The 24,469-nt window shown below is 33.1% G+C and overlaps 1 protein-coding gene and 1 pseudogene across 10 annotated transcripts in view; one reads left to right on the plus strand and one right to left on the minus strand.

Annotated features, from left to right (window-relative positions):
* The first annotated feature begins 29 nt into the window (after window positions 1-29).
* On the plus strand, window positions 30-14,226 carry LOC132753962 (uncharacterized oxidoreductase YjmC-like; annotated as a pseudogene).
* An 893-nt stretch (window positions 14,227-15,119) lies between these two features.
* LOC132753972 (probable splicing factor, arginine/serine-rich 7) overlaps window positions 15,120-24,469 on the minus strand; it is a 37,676-nt gene continuing 28,326 nt past the window's right edge. For 8 of the 10 annotated variants that reach the window (XM_060744565.1, XM_060744580.1, XM_060744589.1 and 5 more), the window contains 4 exons: window positions 19,024-19,062; window positions 18,256-18,327; window positions 17,303-17,404; window positions 15,120-16,066 (listed from right to left, as the gene is read on the minus strand). In XM_060744565.1, coding sequence (XP_060600548.1) covers window positions 15,730-16,066; window positions 17,303-17,404; window positions 18,256-18,327; window positions 19,024-19,062 — 550 coding nt within the window. In that variant the 3' untranslated portion in view covers window positions 15,120-15,729. The remainder of the gene's footprint in view (window positions 16,067-17,302; window positions 17,405-18,255; window positions 18,328-19,023; window positions 19,063-24,469) is intronic. The other 2 variants (XM_060744615.1, XM_060744608.1) reach the window with 1 other exon arrangement.

Raw genomic sequence — 24,469 nt, forward strand, 5'->3', positions numbered from 1 at the left:
TAGCGGAAAAGTCCGAAGTTTTCAAATGAAGTATATGCTCTTCAATTAGAAAGGTACGAAAATTTTGCAAAAAGTCAACAATGGCATGTCAAAAATTGAATATGTGTTTTACAAAATTTAGACCGATTTGGACGTTGTCATGTAGATATTGTACAGATTTCACGCCAAAGGATAAATGGAAAGCTGTTCCCAAAGATGAGGTTAAACGATTTATCATTGATTGTATGAAGAAAGTGGGGACAAAAGAGGCACATGCAACTAGTCTTGCTGGAAATTTAATGACTGCTGACTATCGTGGTCACTACAGTCATGGCTTAAATAGGCTAGGTAAGTGAAAAATTGTTTTTGTGTTTATAACCAGAATCTCGAAAAACGTCCTTTATACTAATATCAGTAATGTGATAAACCCAAAACTAAAAGGCTGTACTCCAGTAATATGAAATTAGGCAAAGCCTATGAACGGGGAAGTCAGTAAAAAATCCTCTCATTTTTCCGTTTTGAATTGTCATTCGGTATTTTGTGTACTCGCTTCCGTTTTCACTCGGGACACTAGACGATTATTATTAATCTGAAAAGCTGAGATCTGTTCAGTTATCGAAATACACTGATTTTTATCATTGAGTTACATTGAAAATGGCGGCGTCCCTCTAGTACTGACACTGAAAATTTCATTGATAGGTATAGAATTCTATATATTTTAAATTGTTTTTCATTTGATTTTTTTTTAAATATACACATGTAGTCTATAGCCAGGCCTTTGACTTCCCCGTATCAATCAGTTTATAATTCTAAACAACCCAAAAGTTCAGTACAAAGGCTACAGCTCTAAGTCTAAATAAACACATTCAGTCAGTATTTAGCCCAAAATACCTGTAATCACTTGCATCCCTATATAATATAAACTTTATACAAAATTATCAATCATCCACCATGATAGCATCAGAACTATGCCAGATATCCAAATAGGTGCAATATGGATGAAGAAACTTCCCAACTTAACCCATATATAGTATTTGGTCTTGATTATTTATTGCAAATAGTTTTCAATACACTCTCCAAAGAGCTCTCTCCAATGTTAGGGTTTATTTTCCATAAAAAGTCCATTAATGATGATCTGCTGAAAATACACAAGTGTACTAAATGTATAAACATATGTGTATGTAATCAGAAGTTAAGTCTTCTTTGGTTCAAAAGTTTTCTAGCTAAAAGACTGCAGTCAGATGTCCTCCAAGGCTCAAATTTAGAATCCCTCCACTTTTTCACCTACATGTATATAAATGACCACGGTTAGCTGAATAGCAATAGCAATAGGTATAGCGCTGGACTGTGAATCAGGTAACCTGTGTTCGATTTCCAGAGGGTACAGGCCACTTTCATTGTGATTGATCATGAAATCCTTTCTACAGTCATTCGCACTGTACCTCTGCTCTGGCATGTACAGAAGTAATCAGTTCCTTGCGAAAGTGAAGGCAACTAGTACTGATAAACAGTTAAACAGTTTGACAGCATGCCCAGGAACGATGCTATGGCTGAACTGTGCTCTGGTAAATTCAATGCGGCTTTCTCCCATGATCTGGAGTGAAAACTACCAACACCACCACCATCAGCATTGATTCCAAGGTTTGCCTGTTTGCAGACGATACTGCCATATACATTGCCATGATCAACTTTATTCTGCAAACCAATCAGCTACCTTCCAAAATAACTTAAATGGTTAGAAAAGTGGAAGTAGAAGAATAAGTGATTTATAATATAGTCCTTTTTTATTGATGCTACAGATTATTAGTCACAATCAAGAAAATAGTTTTTTGTTATTACTTATTTTATTTCAGATATGTATGTTCATGACATTGAAAGTGGTATCACAGTAAGTGACAAAGAACCAGTTATAGCAAAGGAAACTGAGGCTACAGCCTTGGTGAATGGAAACAATGTTCTAGGCCCTGTTGTTGGTGATTTTGCTATGGGACTGGCGATACAAAAAGCACATAATGTAGGAGTTGGCTGGGTGGTTGCTAATGGTAGGAACATTAATTTTACCAGTTATCAATAAAATCTATAGAACCCTCATATTGCAATGTTTTCTTCAATATTTTGTCTAAAATGATCTCATAATTAAACTATTACAAATACTGAAGCCTTGTCAATGAGGCCTCAAATAAGATATTATTTCTTTCCTCTCCTGCTATAATGTACCGACCTTCAAAAATTACTGCTAACAAAAACATTTAATTGCTAAACAAAATAAATTCTTTCATTTATTTATTTCTTTTTTTACTAAATACAATGTTTTGAAATTGAATCTATGAATGAGAATCTTATGTTCATATTTATTTGTTATGTTTATGGGATAAAATTGTGAAACTTCTTAAATCTATCTAGATGCTTAATATGACTAAGTATGCAAAAGTTCTTCTTTTGAAATCCATATAGATAATATAAAATATGAATGATATAATATCTATTATAAAGTCAAATATAAATTATATGCAATAGATATATTTACAATAAAAGATTCTTAAGAAATCTGAATAAAGCATATTTCCATTACAGCCTCCAATCATTATGGAATAGCAGGATGGTATGCAATGCAGGCTCTTAACGAAGGACTTATGGTATACTTTTTTGACATAAATATTGCCAATTCTCAACAACTTTCTACATTTTTAAAGATAAAATAGACTAATTGTGAAGGTTTATGTTCCACTTTATGTATAACATATGTAGTCATCAACACTTTGTAAATTTTTGATTGTCTTGATGAAATTCTTTTACTATGATCTATTTTTCTGACCAATTTATATGCAAATTAATTATATTAATTGTACTTTCCTTAGAATTAATGTTAAATGTTTAAAATTTTATCACATACAGAGCTGTTTGCATACTTACATATTTTCAGGGCATGTCATTTACAAATACATCACCTCTACAAGTTCCAACAAGGTCAAAGAAGGTAAGTTTTTACTTATAAGTAGTTTAACCTTTCCCTACAATTACCAACTGACTCTACCCATCTGACTAGACTAGTACAAAGCAAGATCAGCAAAGCAGATCTATGAAATGTTCTCGATTAAATCTGTACATATTTTTAATATTTGTACAAAAAATGATGAATTGTTTTGTCCAGATTGAAATACAGACAAGTCCATTCAAGATATTTAGTGTGGTAATAGTTAATAAGAGTAGCTATTTGTAAAGATGAATTTCACCTTACTTTCATAACCATAAAAATAAATGAAAAATAATGCTTGAAATTCTAAAGAATCATTGATATTTCTATTATTGATATTTCTGTATGTTTATTGACCAGGCTGTCCTAGGAACAAATCCAATCAGTTTTGCTGCTCCAGGTAAAAATGGTGATAGCTTTGTACTTGATATGGCTACCTCAACATGTGCCTTAGGAAAGGTAACAATTATTTTGTTGTAAACAGAAAATTAATATACATATATTATTAATTTAATCTTTTATTGGCAATGTATAGGCATGTAGATTTAAACAGAAATAGAATATTTTTCTAATCTAATTCTATACCTTTCAACTCTGAACATGACATGAAGCATTTTTAAATGGCCTTTCATCATATGTTGATGGAGTAGGTGGGAAAATACTAAACAACCTTGTCATTATTTTATGCATAAGTTTTAATGATATCTAGTTATATTTTATTATTAAAATATGTTTACAGATAGAACTTCATGACAGGAAGAATATAAGAATTCCAGCTGGTTGGGGTGTAGATCAGCATGGTAGTAAGTAAGTTTAAGTACAAACTGAGTAATTGTTACAACATGTTATCGTGATCATTGTATGTAATGCTCTAGAATATATGAGCCGCGTCATGACAAAACCAACATAGTGCGTTTGCGACCGGCATGGATCCAGACCAGTCTGATCAGGATCCATGCTGTTCGCTATCAGTTTCTCTACTTGTAATAGGGTTGGTAAGCGAACAGCATGGATCCTGATCAGACTGCGCGGATGCGCAGGCTGGTCTGGATCCATGCTGGTCGCAAACCCATTATGTTGGTTTTGTCATGGCATGGCTCAATTATCATGTTCAATTAAAATTATCAAACAGACAACTTGTATTAATGAACTTTATGTATTAGCTAGTAGTATGTTTCATCTACAACTTTCTTTTGCCTATAAATTGGTGATTAATTGACAAGTTGGTTTTTGCCTGGTTATAGTTGCAAGCTTAAATGTACTGCCATATATCCTGTAAGGAACATAATGATTTATTTTGTTTCAACTTGAAGATCAGTGGTTCTGTGAAGATGTGAACTCAAGTGTATAGCAGGGCATCTGCACCTCTACTAGTTAAGATAGAAAAGTGAGATTTGACATTGGCAGGGAAGATGCGACTTAAACTTTAACTTCCCTGAGCCTTTACCACTAGTATATAGCCATGCAAGCCTCTGACCAGACTCTTTATGGTTGACTGTCGAACTTAAAAAATATTTTGTTGATACCTTTAATATTGGTAATGGACAGTTCCAGAAATGGAAGCTGTAAAAGTCTATTTTTGAAGTTCAGCGCCTGTTAAACCAAATCTTTGGGTAAAAACTAAGATGAGAGGTGTAAAATATCTTTATTGTTCAGGTGTCCAATGATCCAAAGCCAGTGTTGAGTGGAGGTGGTTTGATGCCACTAGGTGGAGCTGAACTAACAGGTGGATATAAGGGGTATGGTCTAGCTATGATGGTTGAAATATTCTGTGGTATTATGGGTAATGCAGCATATGGACCTAAAGTACGGAGATGGAAAAATACAGATACAGTCGCCAATTTGGTAGGTTGAAATTTTAGTTTCTTTACTACAATTCAAGTTAGTTTTGACTCAAGTATGTTCTTAAAGCTAGAGCTGACATAAACAGTGACATTTTATTATATTTTATCTGCATAGTACTTTTAGATTATTTTCATTCATAGATGTAACTGTTGCATAAAGTCATAAATGAACTCTCATGAAAGAATAAATTCTCTTTTCTTTTAATAAACTATAGAAATAATTGTTTTACCTAGACCAAACAAATCAATATTAAAGGTGTATAATTAGATTGCATTTCAGAGTATTAATTAATATTCATGTTTCAGGGTCAATGTTTTATAGCTATAAATCCAGAAGTATTTGCTCCAGGATTTTCTGAGAGACTAGATGATTTGATGAATATTTGCAGAGAGCTTGATCCAGTAAGTGCAGTAGCTCAATTAAAAACATGACAATGATTAGGAGAAACTAGTCTCCTACATGTTTCATTTCTTATTTGTTTCACAATATAAATAATAATAAAGAAATAAGTCAAGATGATTAATAAATTTACCTTTATGGTATTAAGCAGACATAGCAGGACTTTTCAGCAAGTATAAAGTATCCTCCCCCTAAAAGCTTCTGTTCATCTTTCCGTTGGTATACAATTTTGGATTTTTTTTTTTATGTGCAACTGTAAGACCCTGGCCTGTAGCACAAAAATCAATGTCACATTTTGACCTTGAAGAAAATTTTTAGTAAAGTGCTTTGATGTTTATGTCTGCTCAACAGTTTTGTCATTCCTGGATTGATTTTTAAATAATTAAGTGTTGGACATGACAACGATGGTCTTTAGCTTAAGTCAATGCCACACTTGTATGTCTCAAGTCATGATACTTAAAGTGCACTGATTGTCGTGTCCGGTCAACAATTCCGTTATTTCTGGATAGATTTTAACTGTGCATAAATTAATGAGCTGTATATAATGAAATTTTATGAAACTTGATTTTCAGTGATAAGGTTTCAAAACTCCTTTATCTTTAAGATATTATGCACAAAATTTTACTAAGATCCTTTCTGTTTAAACAAAAAAGGAGAGAGAAAAAACTCACAGAAAAAGCAATATGTATGGTAAAGTAAAAAGCACTACATTACTACAAGTTTTAAAATAATTCCTGACCAACTTTTCTCAATATAATAATTTGATATTTGATTTAACAGATGGAGCATGAGGAAGAGGTTCTAGTCGCTGGAGATCCAGAAAGACAACATATGGCATTGTGTGATCAGAGAGGGGGTATACCATATCATCCTAATCAAATACAATTTGGAGTAAGTAATATCAAATATCTAATAATCTTATACAGTAATAAGTAGGAGAATTTTTTATCATCTTAACTAAAAACATTATAAAAGCACTCTTTATTCTTCATTTATCATGCATTCAGAAGAGAAAAAGTAAAAGTATCTGAAAAATAAATCCACTTTGTTTTGGATCTCATACATGTGGATTTTTAGTATTAGAGGTAGGTATGCACTTACCTGAAACACATGAAGGTGACTGAAACACTTTTTTGAAGTCAAAAACTATTTAGTTTTCATATACAGGAACTTTCTTAGTATTTAATACAGAAACCATTTCATTATTTTTATACAAAATTCAAAAATGATCCTGTTTTTCAAAGTTTGTACATAGTTTAATAAACAAAATTTGTACATAGTATTAAACGATGGAGTTTCATGGATTGATAATAATCAAATGTAATATTTGATATCAGTTCAATTTACAAATGTATCTCTTCCAGATCTTGTAACATAGACAAATGTTTTCAAGAAGTAAGGCTAATATCATGTCAGCTGATAGGTTTTTGTATTTTATTATTGTCTTAATTTTTCAGCTTGATCTTGCTGGGAAGTTATCAGTGACACCAATGGAAACCTGTTGACAGGACTGGGATATTTAATGTGATCATCCTGCAAGGAAAATAACTAATTTGATATACATGTATTGTATTACAGCAACATAATACAGCTTTAAGATATAAATGTATTTTATATTTACGTATGTTCAAGCTTGAAAAGTGTGCCATATGTTTCTGTATAGATTTATTGATAAGATCTTGTACACTTGTTAAAGAATGGACTGTGAAGTAAAATGCGAGAGGGTATAGTATAATTATTAGCATGTTAATTAGTAGTAAATGAGAGGGTAAATTTTTAAATTTATGTTCTGTTATGTTTTTTTTATTTAGAATTTACATTGTTTTAATGCTATGTTATGTATGAATGAGTTGGGTTTTTTTAAATATAAAAGTAATGATAATTCAAAACCCTCTACATTACTGTATTTACAATGACTGAAATGGGTTGTCTTACTTTTACATTTAATCTACTGGAACCAAAGAGTATTTGCTAACAGTATAGAGCTAGGCCAGCCAGCACATCCTTGCAGTCTGACCAGGCTTTATACTGTTGCGTAAGTAACTTTAAATTTTAACATCATATCCCCAAAAATTGATACTGAACAGTTCCAAAAATGTCACTGGACAAGTCCAATAAAGAAATTCAGTAGGGGTTGAAATTGAAATGCCTTTAATTAGTCGGAGTCTTTTAATCAAAGATAAATCAGTTGACCAATATATTAGCAATAAACCGCCAACAGTATAAAATCTGTCGAGACTGTACAAATTTGTAGTCTTTCCTAATTGTATGCCAGGGGGTTGTCCTCTCAGCTTGAGATCTTGGGTACAGGACCTTTAGTGTGGGGGATATCTTCAGACTCTCACTGGTTATCATAAAAAAATCCATCTGTACAGAAATCATATAAATCTGTAACATACCAGATATGTTTATCATGCTTGCAGGAATTTATGGGGTTACATGCTCACATTGTTCTGCACTGCCACACCCTTTTTCTTTTAAGTTCATTAAAGAAACCATGTAGATAAAATAGAAATGATAAAGTTCACATTATTGTACAAAGTGTTGACCCTGTCTTATATTAACAAAGTAGTTTATGTTTTTTATCTACTGTGCAAATAATTTAGTTATTAATATGGCACTTATATAGATATGGATTTAAATGGCATTGTTTGAAACATAATCCCATTATTATAATGATACCTGTAAAATGACCTTGTCAATATAAGTTGTTTATTAAGCTAAATATAGTAACAATATTGTTGTGTCAATCCCAATGTTTAGTTATATTGTCTCTTTATATTTATATTTTTAAAATTGTTATTTACATTATCATATTTTTAAAGATTTTACAATTTATGAAAGCTTCAGTGAGTCAGGGGATGCAATAAAATCTTGCTTGTTTGTTTCACCCATCACAAATAAAGCTATACAACTAGTCATATGTTGCAGAGAGTTAAATTTATAATGTCTAGTGTTTATACATGGATATGTATATACATGTATTGTTATTTGAAATTGTTGCGAAATATACATGAATTATTTTTCAGTTTCATCAACAGATATTACTTTCATGATCATTTTTTGAAAAATTTGTTATGTTCACGGAAATGTCATGCAGATTGAGTGGTTCAGTTTAAAAGGACAAGTGCTACAAAGGTTATCTTATTATAAATTCATAATAATTACCTTAGTTATAATTATTTTTATAACTGGCATTTTTAGAACATTGCAAATGACATGGGTTTTTTTCTGGGTGTTTCTGTAAACAATATTCATGTAACTGTTGGCTTAAGACTGTGATCTCTTTTGAGGTTGGAGATAAGGTGCTTTACAATGGACAAATAAAAATTAAAGACTGCAAAATTATTGCTTAGAATAAATGATGCGATTTATTCTCTTGGTTTTATCTGGCCAACTCTTGGGTTGGAATACTGTATTGATAGCATGAATTACCAACCCTCATTTTGGAGTTACTTAATGTATGTGAACTGTCTTAATTAAATGACATCATTATAAATAAAGTATAATAAGCATATGTGTGACATTATATCATGTTCTGCAGGGGCAGACAACTTTCTTTTTGTTTACATGCATTTTTATTTGCAACTTGAAAAAAACTTGACACATTAAAGTGGATTGGTCTACAATGTGCACATTTTCCATAAGTATTTCAAATATGATAAAAGCAATAGAAATATCATACTTTATTTAATTTTACCCGTGAAATATGGTGCTATATCAGTCAAATATATTTCATATTTTTTAAAAATAAATATGAAATATAAATATGAAAGTGGGCGGAGTCGAAACTCATATTTATTTCAAGGGACTTCTTTCGCCATTTTGTTTGAAAAATCTGATAAATACAAAACAACTTTTTGTTGAATTTTGTTTTGAAAACTATCTAGAATGATAGAAAATGGTCTAACTAAGAAAATAAATCCGAACACCATTATCTTTAATTCAGTTATTAACGCTGTACAGACGTTTAAAAGAGTTGCTTACGTGACGTCACAATGCAGCGCCAAATATCGCATGCAAAACAAGACGCAATAATATATTACGGCGCGCTGTACAATTGCAGTTGCGTAGCAAGCAATTGAGTTCGTAACCACTTCTTGGATAATGAAATTAAATAAAAAGGTTATTTTTTCGTTTTTCGTGAAATATGGTATATATTTTCACTCAACATGATAAAATGCCACATATTTTCACTCGCCGTCCCGGCTCGTGAAAATATGTGGCATTTTTTCATGTTTCGTGAAAATAAATTCCATATTTCACTCAAACGAAAAAATATCCTCTTAATATTTTGTTGGTTTTTTTCTCTTTATCCAACTTTATGGAACATTAATGAATGTTATGATTGTATACCAAGGGTATAGATGAATTGTATCGACAGGTTTCGAGTTATACATGTGTGTGTGTGTGATATTTTATGTTTTTATAAAGGAATTTCAATGTGTGCTATGTGTTACCTTAAATGAATTATTAAATACATGTTAAGGTGACAACGGAGTCAATTATTACTGAAAATACCTAAAATGAGATTCTTTGCTTAGTAGATTTATCAACCTTTTCTGAACACATTCGTGATTTAATTTTGGAAGCAGTTAGTCCAAAAAATGTGTTTTTAAACGTTTTAAAACGGTACTTGTACCATTTTTATCTGCTATTCGCGTAACCTGTCAATTATCGATAACGCTCCGCCCCCTGTTGAGGCATCAATGAGGGAAATCGGTATTTCCATATATCCGTGAATTACCCGTCCATACTGGTCCATACTACTCGTAATTCATGTATCGTACAAATAACGTACATCTTTTATGAATATCGTCTACCTTTTATTTAGCATTTTTATAAAATAAGAAATTGTCGGCCAATGTACGTAACATAATGTATGAAACATAAATAATTAAGCATAGCGGCAAATCGCACGACCACGGGTTGATTTAAAATATAGTTGCTAAAATATCCATAATGTGTGAAAATAATTTGTCTGTCCCGTTAATCTGATAGATATTACATTGAGTTTATGGACTTTTGTACGGATTCATCGGCTTGCTTTACATTCAACCTCGTTTTCTAACAATGTCAAGTTAAACAACAACAAAAACAGACAACATTTTTTATGTGAACGCCTATATGACTTGTGGTAAGGTGTCCCTAACAAATTTCTAAACCATTTTAGATTGTTTATGGATGATCATTTCTCTATGAATCAATAAAAAAAGATATTAATATATACTATCAGTGAATGCTCTGAATAAATTGTTCGCCAGTAAATCGAACACAGAACTAATAAACCTGGGACAAAGTATGGAATTTATTGTATATCCCAGTAGAAACTGGATATCTATGCCGTGCATAGATGATTTTCATGATAAAAGAAGTCATAAAGGTCAGATCATAATGATCGAGTGATACCTTTTATTTCTATTATAATATGTCAAGCATTTGTTTCAATTTGGAGGAAGAAATATATAATATCTCGTTTTTATTTTTACATTTACCATGGACTTTAAAAGACCATCAGAAGCTCAGTTTTTTGTTATTTTAATTTATATTTTAACGGAATTTCATACACGAATACACAGACAGAGTGACACTGGTATAATATAATAATAATGCTGATGATAATAATAATAATCTTCAAAAGTGAAACAATTAAATACCCCGCTAGCGGTGCGCAAATACGTTCCATTTCCCCCCACCGAGTGCCTCAAATTTTACCGAAAGTCACGTGACATGTGCGACCGACAGTAAACCACGTTAAGATTTGAAGAAATTTCTGTTATAAACTGATATTAATCAGCAACTTTTTAATTGGTCAGATGTCACTGGGTCATAAAATGTTGTTTGAGTATGTTAGCGCAACTTGTGACCCTCTCTGGTGCGATATTTGTGTATAATGTAATTATTTAGCGTGAAACGTAGGGGTCCGAGAGAGAACAGCCGATTTATGACACTTCGTTTGATGCGGGTCGGACTAACTTTGAATCGGCATAACTTTTTTAATAATCAAGCAATTAACATGCGGTTTAAAGCACATGAAAGGGAATTTATTTACGGAGGGAACCGTGTCAGGGATTTTTGTTTGCTCAATCAGCGACTTAATTATCTTTAATTACGTAATATGTATGGTGAAAAAAGTCGCATAAAATGTTTGACGTTACGTAATATTTTTTTGAGAAAAGATAGAAAAAAATTGAGACACGGTTCCCCAGATATTATAAGTATGTTTATTTTCCAAAAGTTTGATGACAAAAAAATAAAAAATGACTTTGATATGACGATTTAAAATTTTAGGATTTTTATTAAAAATCAATCATTTACAAAGTCATTTTTTTCAAATATGTTATTTTTTATGTTGATCAACGACATTTAATGCACAAAGATTAAATAAATAACAACTATTACTAAAATAAGTTGGTTTAAATGACATTTATGTGAGTACCACGGAAAGTGTCTGTTGTCACCTTAAGGCAATTGTCAATTGAGTACATGTACAAGACTGTAAGTTACATGAAACCAGTGCCTATCTAAGCTCTAGAGCTCACCAGAACCTTCAGTACAATCTGCTAATTCATTTTCTGTGAAATCATTTGTCAAATATGGCTTTAACTTGATGTATAGCATATTTTTTTTATCATTTTACAATTGTTTAAATGCATCTGATTGGCACTTTTTATTCTTCTAATGTACCAGTTAATAAATTTTCACCCAAATATATGGACAAACAACTTTTGAACAACTTCCACTCAGTAAAAATGGATCAGATATTATGTAGGGCAATTCATTGCCCATTTTGTTTCAGTTATTTAGTTTATAAATGAGGGTTTTATGTTGTATAATATTTTACTCAATTTCATGGAAATATTTGTAATTTTATAAATAATTTTGAGTCAATTAAAAAAAACTCAATGGAGTCCCTTTAAACTCAATTGCAGAATGCAATTTCCACTCCCACCAATGTCCTTGATAGAAGAACTGTTTTATTGCATGCTTAAATCTTAACAAGTATTTTTTTTCTTGCATTTGTTTATCATCTGATTTTAGACACCACCTTTCAGAAAGACATAAAATTAGGGACAAATGTACTTTAATTGTACATAGAAATAGACCAGAAATTCCTCTTAATGATCAACATTATTTTTTGTCCAATCACATTTTAGTATTTTTCAAATTTCTGCTTAGTCTAACTTTGGTTAATGTGTATTAACTAAATAAAATTCACTTAATCTGTCGTCTAACCACAGTCTAACAAATTTCAATAATGCATTATATTAGGGAGGAGTTAGAGGTGTGGTTTACACTCTGATTTGTAAAATGTCAAGGTTAGCAAAACAATGCCAACATAAAAAAATTAGTCGAGGTCAGGTGTTTCTAAATGTGAGGATACAATCAATTGATTTATTACATATATGTGGGGCACGCAGAGACAAACGATTACATAGTAACTTTTTTAAATCATTTTAACTCTAAGAAAAATGTCTGTTATAAATTGCTGACTGTTTTAAACTTTATATTTTCTAGAAAAACTAACCTAAACATTATTTTCTTTCACTTGATAGGAATGAACTGCATTAACAATCCTTGATATCAAGAATACAATGATTACATTTTGGCTGGAAAACTCATTTTAAATGGACCCCCTCCACACTGAAAAAAAGAACTGTTTTTCAAATGAGCAAATCAATAGGGATTTTAAATGTTAGTGAACAACTTGAAGCTAATAACTGATTTGTATCAATTAATAATCTCTAATGTATTTTTCTCACATTTTCCATTTATTTTAAAAGGATGAACTTATTTCATTAACTCTATTGTTTTTACCTAATTGCATCGTTTTCCTCACTGTTTTTTTTTCCAGATATTTTATAGAAACATGATAGTCTTTTACTGTAGATTAAGGTATAAATTCTGTGACATTTCAGTACAAAATGTGCCTGATTATATGTTGAAAAGGTCATTTATTAAGCTTATCTAAATGTGACATGTTAGAAACTTGACAAGGTGTAGACATCTTGTAGAGCGAAAGGGCGGAGGTATCAGTGATTTAGAGAAATGTCTTGTTTTTGGTGAAAAAAATAATGTTGATCATTAAATAGGTTAATGTTTAATAATATGCATTAACAAAAATAATTGGTCGCCTGCCTGCGGCAGGCTTGACCAATTATTTTTGTTAATGCATATTATTAAACACTTACCTATACTAACTATCATGCTTACATTAACAATGCCTAATCATTTGCAAATTTGTTAGGCTTTTCATTTTTTTTTAATCATTCCATTGCTTATTTGCTTCACATCTTCTGCCGTTTTTCCCCCCACTTGTTCAAATAAAAAATGACCACCATCTTTCAATTTCAGACATGCAAAGTAAAAGTATTTTTTCTTTTAGACTTATTTAACTGTATTGTAGACAGCAAGTTTTATCATGTGTTAACACCACTTAAATTTATTTTAAATGTAGTTCTTATTCACTTCTTTTGATGAATGCGTATGCTTTAGGTATGTTTTGCATATATGTGTTATTTTTATAAAGATAACATTTCATTTCGAAGGTATTATAAGACAACTGTTGGTCTAAATCATTATTAATATCATTTGTATGGATTTTTTCTACCTACTTGCCAGTGTTATAAATAAGATTGATGTTCCGAGATAATTGCTTAGCTATACCTATTTATTCATTACTTATTTATTAAAACAGATGGTTTTATGATTATTCTTAAGCGGGGCAAAATTGTAATAACTCTGAGGAAAATTACCAGTGGAGTAAATTTTTTATCATGTACATGTATTTTTATAAAGTGTGCGATGATTACAGGGTTCTGCAAGTGTCTTGAAATAACATTTAGTATACATTTTAAATATACACATACATTATATTGCTTTCAATTATATATTTTGATAAGTGCATATAAACTGGATTTGCTTAGCATTTAACAGAAATATTTCTATTATTATGTATTTTGTAAATTAGGAAAATGTCAGGAATTCTTCTAGGTGCATCAATATTTGCAATAAAATTGTTCAAGCTTTTTTGAATTATTCTTATTATTAGCTAATGTGAGCTTAAAGAACAGTTGTTTGTGAGCTGCAACTGTTTGTTTCAAGCAACATCCCTGAAACCTCTCCGGCAATATTTTCTTCAAACTTGCCATAGAATTTTTTTTGCATGGAGCTCTAACAAAATTCTTCAAATGGTTTGAGTCTGTTATCTAGGTAATAGGAATGTCCATAGCCAAGTGGTTAAGGTCTTCGACTTCAAAAGACTTGCCTCTCAACGGTTTGGGTTTGAACCCCTGCATATTTCAGTTCAATCATGTGAGAGAGCCGCTTACAGAAAATCTTGGTTTTACTCGGGGTGTGGGGGTGTGCCTGCTTGAAATTTGTAGTGAGGCGACCTATGTCATCCAGATATCAAAATATAGCCAAGGGTCACAAAACTTCAAAATTTTCTTTTCTGAAACATACCAGATCACTCGACAATAACATCTAGATAAATTACTTCCACATATCTTGTCTCTAGAGAGCCAGTCTGACAGAGTTGCTTCCCTTTTTTCATACAAAGACCAGTTTTCATCTGTAAAAAGCTATTTTTTTATTATTCTTTTTGTTTTTACATATTATATTCTTACTGTAATAATAAGGGCAAGCAAGAAACTCTTTTACTAGCCTGTTTTGATAATGTTAAATATGATATATCAATATGGTTCCCTTTGTAGTATTTGCCAGTTTTCAGCCAATTATGAATTTATATCATAATGACATTTCTGCACCTGACCTGAAACTCATCTGTCATGAGACACTCATGATTACTTCAAAGCATAGGTTATTTTCTACCATTAATATTTTATATTGTAGCAACATCATACAATTAAACTACAATTGTACAGCAACATTTGAAGAAATTAAAACAATAACGTTAACACCCATTTATATTTTTTTTATTGGTCATGTACAATGTAAGCTTGATCAATGAATACAGAAATCTACTCATGAAATGAAAGAAAAGAGCAGTTTTACAATTAGAAAAGTACAATATCAAAATACAAACAACATTATATCCCATCTCTACTTAATTCAGCATTTCGTTCATTATGTTGTATCAAACACCTCTTTACAAATCTATCTATAATCAGAAAACAATTCATGACAGCTAAACAAAATGTATCTACTAAATTGAATAAGATATAAAACATGCACTTATGTTGATATTGAATTCATTTTCTAAGCTTTTGATTTTAAGATAAAATGTGCAAAATTTCTTCAATACACCTTACAACATAAAATGTTTACACCCTCACGTTGTGACCAAACTGTGTCTGCAATAAATCATAACATACATAAGATAAACATATGTCAATGTTTATCTTTATTATCTTTTACTTAATATTAACTCATTCAAAACAATCAATAAACAAGTTCACCTTCAGCTCAAAAGAGAAACTATGACATCAAAACATGTAAACTGTTTCCCTTAAAATCAACCGGAGAATATACAAAAGGCAAGAGATACCGTTGTATATCATTTTGTTCATTCAATCACTCATCTCCATATCAACTTGCTGTAAATCATCTGTATTAACAGTTGAATTAGTTATACGCGTAGGTATCGGCTCTGGACTACTTCCCCTACTTTTATCATCGTCGTCATCATCATCGTCATCATCTTCATCACTGCTGCTTTTCCTATTATCATGGGCCTTCTCTTCCTCCTCATACAAGATTTTTTCCTCTTCATCATAATCCCTTTTGACTTTATTTTCCTTCTTCTCTTCACGATCTCGTTCTCGATCCTTTTCTTTATGTTTCTTCTTCTTTTCTCGGTCTCTGCTACGATCCCTATCTCTTTCCTTCTTCTTGTCCTTCCTGGATCTGCAAATTAGCAAATTGAATGATAAAGATAGGAATGAAAACAACATGTCTAACACTGAGTAAAAATTGAATCAAATTTAATGATCTTCGGGTTTCTGTGATATCATCACCTTCAGGATTGAAAATAAAATAATAAGCAGCACAATAAATGAAATGCAAATTATGAAAAAAAACCTTTACAAAATCAATCCAAACGGGTAGAAAAGGAAAAATACAGAGAAACCACATGTCAACACCAGATTTATATGGACAATATTTTAATCTAAGATCTACCTGTTTCTAACCCAACTATATCATTAATATACTTATCAAACAACTTCATAGACATCTAGCATTCAGGTCAACGAAAATTAAATGAAGTATTATTTAGTGTATGAATTGAAAACTGTTTATAAATATCTGTAATTTTCCTTGAGGATACAAGAAAACATATCACTCCCCAATGATTTTAATGAACTTGATCTAAGTATAATATACCTAGAGTGTACTTAATGTGCATGTTTGTTTGGATTTTACACTACTATAACACATTTTTTTATCATAGCTCAGTGGTTGGTCCACTTTTACTATCTTACCTGGATAACTGACCAGTAATTACCAATTTCTCAGCAACTAATTGACTACTTATCCCACATGACTTATTAAGTAGTTGTACGAGACTACCATTAAATTCAATGTCCAAGATAAATGGTGTCAAAGAAAATTTACCTTGCCTGATAACCAAACCAACTAAACAATACAAATCTGATGCTCTCCCTATTCAGGTAAGTGGGTGGACTATCAATGCAAAGCTATAACCATGGTAACCTTTTTTATCACTCACCAGATAAAACTTATATACCTTTTATCTCACACTCAAAACAGAAATCAAGGGAAGAAAGTCTTGATCAGGACTTTTATCCAATCAAAATATTTCGTCTCTTTAAGTGTTAACAAGGTTTAGCTTTAAATTGACCTTGTGCTCTGATCCTTGGTCCTAATAACCAGTGTTTGAATTTGTCCTAAATGTTAATGAGTGAAACATTTGGACAAAGTTTATGAAAATTAAATCAAACAAATGCTTTCTATATAAAGAAACATTCTCGCAAAGTTTGAAGAAGATATAATCAAAACCGTGACCTCTAGAGTGTCAATGATGTTTAAATGTTAATGATGAAACAGACTTTTCCCAATACCTCTCCTTTATTATATGCATGCAGGTAATCTAAAATGAATCAACATATTAACAGCACAAACCTATGACGTGATCCACTACGAGATCTTGACTTTCTCCTCGAACGTGACCTTCGTTTACGAGAGGTACTTCTACTGCGGTGACGACCTTTCGTGCTTTTCCTCCTTCAGAAATAAGAATGAAATACAAATTACTTAATTACTTTTGAATTACTTATATATTTTTTTCATTATACATAATCATAAGTCAAATTTACATGCAGTAAAGTAATGTATTTAAACATTTATTTCTTTTCATTTTAATTGATGCGAATACATAAATTATGTTTAAAGCTTCTTATTGATTTGTGTTACTGATGTCCATTTGCACTTTATCTATTTGAGGCATGAGAAAGCACCTGTGCACAGTAAGCTAGCCAATCACCTATCCTGCATGAAAAACTTCAAATTTAAACCAACAGCATTGAGGGGCAAGATACTATTAAGGGGGTGGGGGATTTTAAGACATGTTAATTTGTCTGTAAGACTAAGTAAACTAGGTGATCCCTTGGGCAAAGCCATGTTTAATGCAATGGTTATGATGTATGAATTTTCAGTCCACCTAGCTATGCTACATGCCAAATATCTAAGTTCTCTGTGCTGTTGTTTCACACTTGAAGACTAATACATGTATGTGTTAACATATATAGGACTATATAAACCAAGTGACACCTAGGCATTATTTATGTAACGTTTGCAGAGGTCCACAAGTAAAGCTAAATATTAAATATATAAGCTACATTCATGGTACTTTCACACAAAGACTTAAATGCATTTTTGTAAATTGGCCTATATAGACTAGGTGACCCCAATGCAAGGCTTTATCCCTAGTAGCATGATTTATATAACTTTTGTAAAGGGCCACAAGATTTTTAAGATACATAAACTAGGTGGAAGTTTTTATAAATTAAAGTGATTCCTTTAGTATATAACCCCTCTTGTTATTGATAATGAATATAATTTATGATAATGCTTACGTTCTACTTCTGCTCCTGGATCTACGGCTGCTTTTCTTAACTGGAGACCTACTCCGACCACGACTTGATGACCTGCAAGAAAAATCATATATATCTTATCAATAACTGTTGTTTCAATTTTATTATATAATAGTGTTGACATATTTTATCACTTTAATTTATACTAGGTTATTTCATTATTAATTACCACCAATATGTTTGCACCTTTTAAATAATTGCCTATACGATATTAATATATATAACACATTAGTACACTTAAGCACTTGGAATCATACTCATAAGATTCACAAGAAAGATAAGACCATGTTCAACAATTCATAATTTTTTTTTTAAAGCTTATCTTTTATTGTCTTACCATACACTTTTGGAGGAATGTAAATGATTTTCCTGGCAGACACTTAAAAGTTTTAACCTAGAACCCTAACATTTGATTTCCAAATCTCTTCTCCAGCTTATGATTATATCATTGTATTACATTAAATCCATGACCTTTTTTCTGATCTTGACCTTCAAACTAAGTGCATGTGGGACATACTGACATATCCTGGTTCTGATTATTAAATACTAAACACCAGAAGCAAGTTTTTAAACATTTTAACACAAATAAAATGGCAAGATCACACTATTAAAGATGCCTAATTTCAAAAACTTTCTTACAAGTTAAAAACTAAGTAAGGTTGATTCTATGATAAGATATCTAGAATGGATAGAAAAAATTATAAACAATTACAACAATCACGTTTATAACAGACTAAGTTCTATTGTTACCTCTTTCTATCAGATGTCTTGCTTTTGGACACAGGTGAACTAAGAAACAATGGAAATCATAATAATGTTTATTTCATTAGTTTTTACTGTTCCTCTCTTACTTTTCATTTTATTTCACACAAGATAAATACAAATGCCTCACACCATAAGCAAGTATTACTGCTCTTTGAGGAAATATGTCATTTGCTTCAACAAAACTGCATGAAGTATAAAAATAACCTCCAATGTCCATTATTTATTTTTCATATAAAACCAAAAGAGCAGTAAAAACAAGATATGTTTGTAAAACATGTATGCCCCCTATCGGCAGCCAATTAGTCATGTGATCAGGTTATTATGCATGACTTCTGATCCAGTGAACAAACAATTAATAAGGGTTATCTAGTATCTACTGGTCATGACTAGTCACAAGGTAATAATTATTGTGACCCATAGGTTGTGTGCAGCAATTTAAGTTATTACAAATCTTACCAAATAATATATGCATAAATTTTATGAATCATGTAGGCCTCATTAATGACAGCCAAGTTGTTATATTACATAAGACCTTCAAATGTGTATACCAAAAGCATTTTTAGTTTAATATAAAAATATCAACCAAGGCAACTTGAGTTGTTGAGATATTGGTCAGAAACCATCATTAACTACAAGGTCAATGTGACCTTGACCTTGGACCCCTTGACCCCAAAATCAATAGGGATCATCTACTGGTCATGACCAATCATCATACCAAGTTTGAAGTTCCAAGGCCTAAGCATTCTAAGTTATTGATCGGAAACCGTCATTAACTACAAGGTCAATGTGACCTTGACCTTGGACCCCTTAACCCCAAAATCAATAGGGGTCATCTGCTGGTCATGACCAATCACCATACCAAGTTTGAAGATCCTATGCCTAAGGGTCCTTAAGTTATTGATCGGAAACCGTTTTTACCTAGAGGTCAATGTGACCTTGACCTGTGACCCCTTGACCCCAAAATCAATAGGGGTCATCTACTGATCATGACCAATCACCATGTCAAGTTTGAAGTCCCTAGGCCTAAGGGTTCTTGAGTTATTGATCAGAAACCGTTTTTACCTACAAGGTCAATGTGACCTTGACCTTTGACCCTTAACCTAAAAATCAATAGGGGTCATCTGCTGGTCATGACCAATCACCATACCAAGTTTGAAGTTCCTAGGCCTAAGGGTTCTTAAGTTTTGATCGGAAACCGTTTTTACCTAAGAGGTCAATGTGACCTTGACCTTTGACCCCTTGACCCCAAAATCAATAGGGGTCATCTACTGATCATGACCAATCACCATACCAAGTTTGAAGTTCCTAGGCCTAAGGGTTCTTTAGTTATTGATCGGAAACCGTTTTTGCTTACAAGGTCAATGTGACCTTGACCTTTGACCTATTGACCCCAAAATCAATAGGGGTCATCTACTGATCATGACCAATCACCATACCAAGATTGAAGTTCCTAGGCCTAAGGGTTCTTTAGTTATTGATCGGACACCGTTTTTGCTTACAAGGTCAATGTGACCTTGACCTTTGACCCCTTGACCCCAAAATCAATAGGGGTCATCTACTAGTCATGACCAATCACCATACCAAGTTTGAAGTTCCTAGGCCTAAAGGTTCTTTAGTTATTGATAGGAAACCATTTGGTCTACGGACCTACGGACTGACGGACCAACGGACCGACAAGTGCAAAGCAATATACCCCCTCTTCTTCGAAGTGGGGGCATAATTATTGCACATGATGGCCCTAGATTGCTTATCTGAGATCCGTTGTTAGGAAAGGTCATTATCCTTCAATTCTGAAAAATAACCTTCTGGTGGGGCCATCCCCTCCCCCCCCCCCCCCCCCCCAAGGCAATGATTTACAGAGCTTTTCCACTGTATTATATGCTAAATATCTAAGTTCAAAGCTATGTAGTTCTCACAAAAAGATTTAAACATTTTTTCTTACATATGTCTATGTAAACTAAGTGAACCACCTAGTGTGCCAATTTTGACCCTAGTGGAATGATTTATAAAACTTGAGGACCAAAATGTGATGCTACATGCCAAATATTTTAGCTCTGGGGATTGTTTCTGGGAAAAGATTTTTAACGATTTCATTTTTTTAAAAATTCTGTTTTAGCTTAACCCTTTACCTCATATATGCGAAACAACACACTTTCGACCCCCCCCCTTTTTTAGGCCTCAAATAGTGAAAAATTGTCCTATTTGGGGCCCAAACACATGTTTTTGTTTGAGAAATGTTGCTAAAAAAATTGAGCACTTTTTCGGTGTCGCCCCCCCATCCAAAAGATACATCAGGGGGTTGCCAGAAGGGGGATTTGCCCCCTTCTGTTAGGGGGGTTTGAAGGGGGGGCGGAGTCCCCCTCATCGCCAAGAAAATTTTGGACTTGTGAGAGGCTAAAAACAAGAGCTGTCAGAAGGACAGCGCGCTCGACTTTTTTAGTGCTTGCCTATAAAACAAAACTTTGACAGTTAAGGGCACACAAGACTTTAACTAGGAATTTCTAAGTACAAATCAAGAAACATTTTCACAGAGTTATCTTCTCTTGCTTACAGATAGGTCTCATGATGGCACATAAGAACTCCAACTTCCAAAGTAATATCTCAAATGGTTAAGTCAACAAGTGGACAAGAATGAAAATTTTAACTGAGTTTCTAAGTCAAAAAGGGCCATAATTCAAATAAAATCCTTAACAGAATTACCTTCTCCTGCCCATGTTTTGGGACCATGATGGTAAACAAGTATTCCAACTTTCAATTTAATATCTCAACCAGTTCAGTCAAAAAGTTGACTGGTACAAAAAAGTTAACCAAGATTCTAAGTCGATAAAAGGCCTTAATTTTTAAAACAAATCCCTGACAGAGTTACCTTCTCTTGCGTACAGATGGGGGTAATGATGTGAAATAGCATTAAAAGTTTCAAAGCAATATCTCAAAGGGTTAAGGCAATAAGTGGATTTTACCCATATTCAATGTATTTTCTAAGTCAAAAAGGGGCATAATTCTGTCAAAAACCTTGACAGAGTTATGCCCTCTTGTCTGTTGATGAAGGTCGTGATGGTAAACAAGTATGGTCAGTTTCAAAGCAATACCTCCAATGGTTTTGAAATAAAGTGAGGTGGTACAAAAAACTTAACCAAGCTCAATACACTTTCTAAGTCAAAAAAGGGCCATAATTCTGTCAAAAACCTTGACAGAGTTATGTACTCCTGTCTGTAGATGGAGGTTATGATGGTGAACAAGTATGGTAAGTTTCAAAGCCATACTTGTAATACTTCTGAAATAAAGTGGGGTGGTACGAAAAACTTAACCAAGGTGTGACGCCAACGCCGACGCCGACGCCGGGGCGAGTAGGATAGCTCCCCTTTTCATAGAAAAGTCGAGCTAATGACCCCAGGTCGATCATAATGTAACGTGTAACCAACGCTGAAAAGCCTTTGACTCTATCTCAATCCCTTGAGAAGTTGCAGCACTTTGAAATAAATTTTGATGGAAAAAATCGAGGCAAAATAGTGATTTTTGGCAATTTTGAGATGTCCCCTCTTTGCCATGGTAACAGGAAATTTAAGACTGAGCATGTCGTTACAAAGGCAATGGTCCAGTCAACATTTGTGCCAAGTTTGATTAGTATTGAAGCATTTTTCATAGTTTCATAGCAGTTTGAACTTGTAACAGGAGGCTTTTCAGTGAAAACGGCCATTTTTCACAATATGCTCATGGGGAAAGGGATAAAAGGTCTATTTCATATTCAAGTCTATGTAACAAATCTGACCCAAGTTGGGGCAATTTTTAACCCTAGTGGTCATGATTTAACTGGCTGGCAAACCAGCAAACAATAATTACTTCACAAGCAACTCTCAGACTACTAATTCTAGATTATTCCCGAATTACAAATCTAATGCTCTCCTTTAGAGGTCCACTAGGCAATGCTACACAACATAAATCTAAGCTCTGAAGAGATTTTTTTAAGATTTCATTTTGTAACTCTATTATTGGCCCTAGTGGTCTACTTATGCATCTGACTGGATCATGTAACTTTTGTACAAGGTCACCAAAGGGTCATTCTACTAAATTTTGGTTGCTATTTCACAAGTAAGAAAGAAACAATGTTAAAAGATGTTGCAACAGTCGATCATACAAAAGATCACCCTGGAGTACTTTGTGCTCAGGTGAGCTTAAAATATGTACCAACTAGAACTGCCACTATCATGGCGTGAATACCCCCGCATACCACTTTGTCAGAATCAACAGTGGCCATTTAGAGCTCAAGGACAACCTCCCTGCCAAATCTGAGGTTACTAAGCCAGTGCATTGCTAAATTATGTATTCTATATGCTTCAAATGTGAAAATGTCAAAATCAATACATTGCGGACAGGACATACTTTAGCCATTGGGAAGAAAAGCTTTTTTTGTCAAGGTCCCTGAGACCTTTGACCCAGTGACCTCAAAATCAATAGGGGTCACCTTATAGTCATGACCAACATCCATGCCAAATATGAAGACTGTGGGTCAAAAGAATCTAGTTATTGGGCAGACAAACTTTTTGAAGTCAAAGTCCCTGTGACCTTGACCTTTGACATGGTGACCTCAAAATCAATAGGGGTCATCTACTAATCATGATTAACCTCAATGCCAAATATGAAGACTATGGGTCAAAGGAATGTTAAGTTATTGGGCGGACAAGCTTTTTGAAGTCAAGGCCCCTGTGACCTTTGACCTGGTGACCTCAAAATCAATAGGGGTCATCTACTAATCATGACTAACCTCCATGCCAAATATGAAGACTGTGGGTCAAAGGAATCTTAAGTTATTGGGCAGACAAGCTTTTTGAAGTCAAGGCCCCTGTGACCTTGACCTTTGACCTGGTGACCTCAAAATCAATAGGGGTCATCTACTAATCATGACTTACCTCCATGCCAAATATGAAGACTGTAGGTCAAAGGAATCTTAAGTTATTGGGCAGACAAGCTTTTTGAAGTCAAGGCCCCTGTGACCTTGACCTTTGACCTAGTGACCTCAAAATCAATAGGGGTCATCTACTAATCATGACTAACCTCCATGCCAAATATGAAGACTAAGGGTCAAAGGAATCTTAAGTTATTGGGCGGAAAGCTTTTTGAAGTCAAAGCCCCTGTGACCTTGACCTTTGACCTAGTGACCTCAAAATCAATAGGTGTCATCTACTAATCATGACTAACCTCCATGCCAAATATGAAGACTAAGGGTCAAAGGAATCTTAAGTTATTGGGCGGACAAGCTTTTTGAAGTCAAAGCCCCTGTGACCTTGACCTTTGACCTAGTGACCTTAAAATCAATAGGGGTCATCTACTAATCATGACTAACCTCCATGCCAAATATGAAGACTAAGGGTCAAAGGAATCTTAAGTTACTGGGCGGACAAGAAAAAACCGACGGACAGCCGGACGGACGGCC

The sequence above is a fragment of the Ruditapes philippinarum genome, unplaced genomic scaffold, assembly GCF_026571515.1.
Source record: "Ruditapes philippinarum isolate M1 unplaced genomic scaffold, ASM2657151v2 ctg596_1_1_1_1, whole genome shotgun sequence".
In the NCBI taxonomy this organism is placed as follows: Eukaryota; Metazoa; Mollusca; class Bivalvia; order Venerida; family Veneridae; genus Ruditapes; species Ruditapes philippinarum.